The sequence below is a fragment of the Pelophylax lessonae genome (genome assembly GCF_965119305.1).
Source record: "Pelophylax lessonae genome assembly, chromosome: 13".
NCBI lineage: Eukaryota > Metazoa > Chordata > Amphibia > Anura > Ranidae > Pelophylax > Pelophylax lessonae.
This window is the reverse complement of record NC_138780.1, coordinates 48439165-48447466: the sequence shown is the minus strand read 5'-3', so window position 1 is coordinate 48447466 and position 8302 is coordinate 48439165. Positions and strand designations below refer to the sequence as shown.

The window sequence follows — 8302 nt, the reverse complement described above, 5'->3', positions numbered from 1 at the left end:
TTGATCATGGCAGAAGATTGGAGTAAAGCTGGACTGGAGCAGGTAGGGACTGGTGCAGTAGTGGCTCAGATCAGGGTTAGCAAGGACTCCAGTTTGCAGTCATATGATAGATTAGACTCTGATCAGGAACAGAATCATGGAGTTAAGGAAAGAGAAAAATGGCAGAGTAAGAGACGCCAAGAAACTGGAGTTAACCGCCATGCCTGGCACAAAAATGAAAACTCATTTTCGGATCCTGAGCAGGGGACAAGTGGTGGCTCATATAAGGACAGAATGAGAAACATAAAATTCACAGAAGAGGAAAATGATGTTTTAGTCACTAAAGTACTAGAAAATTATTCCAAGTTATATGGGGATGATGCCTCCAGGACATCAAACTTTGAGAAAAAAAGAATATGGAGAGGCATTTTGGAGTCAATAAATGGCTTGGGTGTTAGTGTTCGCAATGTGGATACTTGCAAAAAGAGATTTGCAGACTGCAAAAGGTTTGTGAGGGCAAAGATGACCAAGCACTGGCGGAGGTCTGGCTCACATCAAGCATTGAATGTATATTATGCAGATTGGGAGGAGAAAATCAAGTCAATCTTAAGTCCGGTTACTGATGGAATTCCTGGCTTAATTGATTCTGCTGACCCCTGCACCTATGAATGTCCAGGTATTTATTTTTGCTCTTGTATATAGGATTTGCATAGCCATGATTCACTTTTACCACAAACCTCCCTCTCCCCATTTAGTAGATGTCCCTACATGGATTTTTTTCTTTTACCTTCATCCTCTTTCAAGATCCATCCCCTCATAACCTCATTTCACAATAGCACTTTTGCTTTACACAACAAGGTTGGACCAAGCTCTTGGGGATTAACAAAACAGAAATCAGTATATGCATGTGCAGAGGGACAGACACAGATAGGGGTAGTCCTGTAGTCCAGCAGGGGTGAACTAAGACAGGGCTAGCAAAACTGCTTGGGATTTTGTGCAATAGAGGCAGCGTTGGCAGTGCATAGTAGAAAGTTAGGAGCACACTTGATTTCTAGCAGGATCGCCAGGTAATGACTATTGTGCAACAATTGAGCATAAAGTATATACAATAGGGAACAAAGAGGCTGTGAAGGTGAAGAAATCCTAAAAGTCTTAAAAACTGGAGTAACCATAAACAGTTCAGCCACTGAGTGATGGTTACAGTTCCTCGAAACTTGAGTCTTAAGTTAACTCTAATACACATACAATAAACAAAAGAAAGAGGGTGCCACCATCTAAGTGCAGCTATTTATTATTAGATTAAAATGCCATAAAAAGCATACAGTATTTCCCAAAAGTGAGTACACCCCTCACATTTTTGTAAATATGTTATTATATCTTTTCATGTGACAACACTGAAGAAATGACACTTTGCTACAATGTAAAGTAGTGAGTGTACAGCTTGTATAACTGTAAATTTGCTGTCCCCTCAAAATAACTCAACATACAGCCAATAATGTCTAAATCACTGGCAACAAAAGTGAGTACACCCCTAAGTGAAAATGCTAAATTGGGCCCAGAGTGTCAATATTTTGTGTGGCCACCATTATTTTCCAGCATTGCCTTAACCCTCTTGGGCATGAAGTTCACCAGAGCTTCACAGGTTGCCACTGGAGTCCTCTTCCACTCCTCCATGACGACATCACGGAGCTGGTGGATATTAGAGACCTTGCGCTCCTCCACCTTCTGTTTAAGGATGCCCCACAGATGCTCAATAGGGTTCTGGTCTGGAGACATGCTTGACCAGTCCATCACCTTTACCCCCAGCTTTTTTTTGGTCATCTTGGAGGTGTGTTTAGTGTCGTTTTCATGTTGGAATACTGCCCTGTGGCCCAGTCTTCAAAGGGAGGGGCCCATGCTCTGCTTCAGTATGTCACAGTACATGTTGGCATTCATGGTTTCCTCAGTGAACTGTAGCTCCCCAGTGCCGGCTCACTCATGCAGCCCCAGACCATGACAGTCCCACCATTATGTTTGACTGTAGGCAAGAAACACTTGTCTTTGTATCCTCACCTGGTTGCTGCCACACATGCTTGACACCATCTGAACCAAATAAGTTATTCTTGAACTCATCAGACCACAGGACATGGTTTCAGTAATCCATGTCCTTAGTCTGCCTGTCTTCAGCAAACTTTCTTGTACATAATCTTTAGAAGAGGGTTCCTTCTGGGTTGACAGCCATGCAGACCAATTTAATGAAGTGTGCGGCGTATGGTCTGAGCACTGACAGGCTGACGCCCCACCCCTTCAACCTCTGCAGCAATGCTGGCAGCACTCATACCTCTATTTCCTAAAGACAACCTCTGGATATGACGCTGAGCACGTGCACTCAAATTCTTCGGTCAACCATGGCGAGGCCTGTTCTGAGTGTAACCTATCCTGTTAAAATGCTGTATGGTCTTGACCACCATGCTACAGCACAGTTTCAGGGGCTTGGCAATCTTCTTATAGCCTAGGCCATATTTATGTAGAGCACCAATTCATTTTTTCAGATCCTTAGAGAGTTCTTTGCCATGAAGTGCCATGTTGAACTTCCAGTGACCAGTATAAGAGAGTGAGAGCGATGACATCAAATTTAACACACCTGCTCCACATTCACACCTAAGACCTTGTAACACTAACGAGTCACATGACACCAGGGAGGGAAAATGGCTAATTTGACCCAATTTGGACATTTTTACTTGGGGTGCACTCACTGTTGTTGCCAGCAGTTTAGACATTAATGGATGTGTGTTGAGTTATTTTAAGGGGACAGCAAATTTACACTGTTATACAAGCTGTACACTCACTGCTTTACATTGTAGCAAAGTGTCATTTCTTCAGTGTTGTCACATGAAAAGATATAATAAAATATTTACAAAAATGTGAGGGGTGTCACTGGAAATTCAACATGGCACCTTAAGACAAATATGGCCACTGGAAGTTCAACATGGCACCTCATGGCAAAGAACTCTCTGAGGATCTGAAAAAAAGAATTGTTGCTTTACATAAAGATGGCCTAGGCTATAAGAAGATTGCCAAGCCCCTGAAATTGAGCTGTAGCACAATGGCCAAGACCATACAGCAGTTTAACAGGACAGGCTACACTCAGAACAGGCCTCGCCATGGTCGACCAAAGAAGTTGAGTGCACATGCTCAGCATCATATCCAGAGGTTGTCTTTGGGAAATAGATGTATGAGTGCTGCCAGCATTGCTGCAGAGGTTGTAGGGGGGGGGGTCAGCCTGTCAGTGCTCAGACCATACACTGCACACTGTATCAAATTGGTCTGCATGGCTGTTGTCACAGAAGGAAGCCTTTTCTAAAGATGATGCACAAGAAAGCCCGCAAACAGTTTGCTGAAGACAAGCAGACTAAGGACATGGATTACGGGAACCATGTCCTGTGTTCTGATGAGACCAAATTAACCTTTTTGGTTCAGATTGTGTCAAGCGTGAGTGGTGGCAACCACGTGAGGAGTACAAAGACAAGTGCCTACAGTCAAGCATGGTGGGAGTGTCATGGTCTGGGACTGCATAAGTGCTGCCGGCACTGGGGAGCTACAGTTGATTGAGGGAACCATGAATGACAACATGTACTGTGACATACTGAAGCAGAGCATGATCCCCTCCCTTCGAAGACTGGGCCGCAGGGCAGTATTCCAACAAACAACCCCAAACACACCTGCAAGATGACCACTGCCTTGCTAAAGAAGCTGAGGGTAAATGGACTGAGGATGGATGAGTATGTAGGGGTAGGAGTATGATGGACTGGCAAAGGTCTCCAGACCTAAGCCCTATTGAGCATCTGTGGGGAATGCTCAAATGGAAAGTAGAGGAGCGCAAGGTCTCTAACATCCACCAGCTCCGTGATGTCATCTCTGGTGAACTCCATGCCCAAAAGGGCTAACACAGTGCTGGAAAGTAACGGTAGTGACACTTTGGGCCCAGTCTGGATATTTTCACTTAGGGGTGTACTCACTTTTGTTGCTGGTGGTTTAGACATTAATGGCTGAGTGTTGAGCTATTTTGAGGGGACAGCAAATGTACACTGTTATACAAGCTGTACACTCACTACTTTACATTGTAGCAAAGTGTCATTTCTTCAGTGTTGTCACATGAAAAGATATAATAAAATATTTATAAAAATATGAGGGGTGTACTCACTTTTGTGAGATACTGTATGTCTTTGAACCGTATTGTGTGACCTTTATAAATATTCAGTAATATATTAAGCATTAATAGAACTTAAAAATGTATTGAATTAGAACCACATACAGTATTATGAAGCAAAAGCCACCTGCATTTATTGCTGAGATTGCATTGCTTCACAGTTAGCTAAATAAGATTGCCCTGTTCTGCTTCTTCTCAACTCATGTAAGTCAGTGTGAATACATAGAATAGCAACTCAACACAATCTTAAACCTCTAGATGGAGATACCACTCTTATTTGTCCAGCCTGAAAAGAGAGACTGGGGACTGCCAAAATTGTATGAGGGTCCAGTATGGTGCTGAAGAGCCAGCAACTTCAATGTACCATATGATTCAGCAACCAAAGAAGACTAGTGATAGCTGACCAAGTATTTATTTCATGATTTCTTTAAATGTAAACCTACAAATAACACCTCAATTTAAACAAAAAATAATGTGGATCTTCCTTCCCTTACTGCCCTGCAGAGTCATGGACAATAATAAAACCTTGGCTCTAAGTTTTCATACTGATCAACCCAAGGTTCAGGGGCTCTCAGGGCATTTGGGGAGAATTCAAACCTAAAAAAAGAACTTAAAAAAAAAAGAGATCCTGTTCCCTTATATCAGGTTAAACAGCACAGTGCTTGAGCTGTCTAACTTGCCCCTCTATAAGCTGTAAAAAACTTGGCTTGTCCTGCTGAGCCCTGACTACCATGGTCAGTTGACGTGTCTTCGTCATCCGCAGCTCTCCTCTCTCGCCCCTCTCCCCCTCCCTACCTGCCTGTCAACTCCTGTGTCTGTAAGCTGTCTCCACCCCCCCCCCCCCCCCCCCCGCCGCTATTAGTAATAAAGTAAATCTTTAAAAATGTCACTGCCAGCCTCTCTCTTTTATGCAGCCATAACACACAGTGTACATATTTGAGGAAAATAAAGCCTCTAAATACCATTTTTCAGAGATCTTCAGGTGGTTCACGTAACTCCTGGCCACTCCTCCCCCATCTAAGGGCTACAGCTGTCACGCGCAGGGCCAGGACAAGGGGTGGGCTGGAGGGGCAGCTGCGCTGGGCACTGTGGTATCATATGCGGTGGGGGGCGCCACAAGGTAGACTGGGGGGGTATTTGTGTTGGGAGGGGGAATTTAGGAGGCAGCAGGGGGTAAGAATTGTTATAGGGGGGAAAACTAGATGGGGGTGCTAGGAGTGGTGATTTGGGGGGATTTGTGTTGTGAGGGGGAATGGGGGTAGAGGATTTGTGCTAGGAGGGGGAATCTTTGCTAGAAGAGGTAATATGGTAGGGGGGATTTGTGCTGGGAGAGGGGGTGTACTCTGAGGGGAAATTTGAGGGGTAGAGGATTTGTGCAAGGAGAAGACATTTTTATTTTTTTGGGTGGGGGCTTGTGCTTTGGGGTTTTGAAGAAAGAGAACATTTGAGTTGGGAGGGGGATGAGGGAGCAAAGATTTGTGCTGGGAGGGGGGAATTTCAGCAGGGGGCAGATTTGTCCTGGGACGACGGGGAATTTTTGCTTAGAGGCTAAGCATGCAGATTAGTGCTCAATTTTGTTGGGGGGTTGGCTGATTCTTGCTGAAAAATAATGTTCATACATCTTGGGGAGGGGGTTCAGTTTGATATAATTGCCCTGAGCTCTAGATGACCTTGTCCCAGCAATGGTCACGTGACCTCCCCTGCTGACATCAGAGGGAGATCTCGGTCCCTCCCTCTGTTGCCCGTACATCAGAGTAGGAGAGTGGTCGGGAGTCACATGAAGAGATCTGAAAAACTGTATTTAGAGGATTTGTTTTCCACAAATATGTACACTGTGTGTTATAACTGCATAAAAGAGAGGGGCCGGCAGTGACTTTTTTTTAGAAGGTTACAACCGCTTTAAATAATAAGATATAAGCAAGACTCTGTGTCCTTTATTTGAGTAGAAAACATTGATTTCAAGCAAGTGGGTATCAGTGGTTTATGATTGTATTGTTTAAATTCAGATTCATCTTTGTGTCCTCGGTTCTCCAACCTGCCAGCAAAAAATAGTACCTTCACACTGCTCATGTTAGATATTTGAACATTAAAGCGGAGTTCCACCCTAAATTTATACTTACCTCCATCTTCTCGCTCCGGGTCACCTGAAAAACAAATGGATAATCGCAATTTTTTTTTTTTTTACTTACCTCGTATAGAAGAAAATATACTTACCTTACTTCCTTCTTCCTCCCCTCGGCGGCCACGGCGATTCCTCACTTCCTGGCTTTGCAATGATTCCTGGGAGCTGAACGTCATCGCTCCCAGGAATCAATGCGCCTGTGCGACGTCAGTTCCGGTGCGCGCGCGTCATTCCCTTCTAAATAGCTTCTGGGCATGCCCAGGATCTGTGGAGGGATGACGCGCGCGCACCGGAAGTGACGGCGGGGCCGGTGCAGTGCATCGTGGGACCGAAGAAGACGGAAGAGGACGCAGAAGAGGATCGCGCTGGCTTCAAGCTGCCCACACCTGAGATGGCAGCGCTGGACAATACTTTTTCAAGGTAAGTATTTCTCCTAAAAGGTAAGTGCAACCCGAGACAAATCAGAGGCTAGCCATTGTGGAATGTACAAGCCCTGACTGTCCCGGGGGTATTTTTATTAAAAAAAAGTATTCCCAGGGTGGAACTCCGCTTTAACCTTTAGACTTTCATGAAGCTGGCATATTGTAAATGGAAAAGTAGATTGATAGACCAATAAACTCACACTGGGGCATCTAGTTGCTTTACTGAAAGACTGAGAACATGGAAAATTATGTATTGTATGTTTAATTCACTGATTATTCCCAATTTATGCTTTTGGGCATGGTTGTACTATATTATATAGCATATAGGTAAAGTAAAATATAATTTGAATTTATAGGACGCTGGTCTCCTCCTGAGCCTCCTTCTCCAGAAGCTCAGCTGTCTCCTGATGAAGAATTTACCTCGGAGGTTCAGCATTTTCCTGAAACACAATCTTCTGAGCAAAAGCTAGATGCTACTGAAGAAGAATGGACTGACTTTAAAGAACATCTGGCTGTGAAAGTGAAAGAGGAAATTTCTGAGAGTACATCGGAGTTCCAGACTGAAGAAGACATTCATCAGGATCCAGAAACATTGCGACAGCGTTTGATTGAGAGGACTTCTAAAGATGAAGGTCTTCCAGAAATCTGCCATCTCCTTTATCAAAACCAGGAGGCCTTTCATCGCTCAGTGAGACAACAATTGCATGCGGTTCGCCAAGAACTTAAAGAATTTCGACGAGATCACATTGAAAAAATGGACCTGTTACTAAATATTCATAAGGAACACATTGCAATAGAAGAGCAAAGGAATCAGATTCTTTCACAGTTGGTTAGCACTGTGAATCATTTAGCAACCCATTTAGGTACTTCAGATCCAACAAAAGAAACAACAAGTACACTGCCTCAAGTTACTCCCAGCTCTAATGACACAGGAAAATACTTTTCCACGAGAACAGCTCCATCCGATTCGCAATTACCACATCACACAACCAGTCAGACAAATGAAGAGGCACGTAGAAAGCGTAGAAAAAAGAGGGAGCTTCATGATGGAACACCAACCCATACGAAAAAATAAAATGTATTTTTTAAAATTAGTCTCTTGTTGCTTTTATATTGCTGTTTTTAAGTCTGCTCGGGAGTATTCAAAAGAAACACATTATGTAAGAAAGATTAAAGAGTAAAAAAAATATTTGTACTGATTAATTTTGAAAAAATATAGATCGGCGCTAATTCTAATAAGTGATGTGAATATAAGTGCAACAGTTAAAAAACAGATTCATATGTATCAAATAATAAAAGATGCATAACATGCTTGAAGATGATGATCAACTTCCAATATATGAAAAGGTGAGTATAATCACTGGAAAACAGGTGACTAAAATAAGAAAAGAAGACAGTCCATCAAAAAGTCCATATAAAAGTGAATCGAAGGTAAAAAAATAAACCATAGCTGATGATCCAAACAAAACGTGAATAATAATGTCCAATCGAAAGGTGTCACCAATGTGAAATCCCAACACAGAATATAGCATCCACCATTGGGTGCAATGGCCGCTCACCTTAACCACTTAAGCCCTGGAAGATTTTACC

General features: G+C 43.2%; 1 protein-coding gene across 1 annotated transcript; it reads left to right on the top strand.

Annotated features, from left to right (window-relative positions):
- Positions 1-229: 229 nt before the first annotated feature.
- On the top strand, positions 230-7802 carry LOC309569717 (uncharacterized protein). Its single transcript, XM_082275680.1, has 2 exons — positions 230-655; positions 7069-7802. The coding sequence occupies exons 1-2, from the start codon at positions 274-276 to the stop codon at positions 7785-7787; spliced, it is 1101 nt and encodes a 366-aa protein (XP_082131806.1). The 5' UTR covers positions 230-273; the 3' UTR covers positions 7788-7802.
- Positions 7803-8302: the final 500 nt, after the last annotated feature.

Bases quoted from the DNA above. Each gene is read 5' to 3' on its own strand.
- LOC309569717 (XM_082275680.1), top strand. From the start codon at position 274: ATGAGAAACATAAAATTCACAGAAGAGGAAAATGATGTTTTAGTCACT. The intron at 656-7,068 runs GTATTTATTTTT...TTGAATTTATAG, and splicing joins CTGCACCTATGAATGTCCAG to GACGCTGGTCTCCTCCTGAG.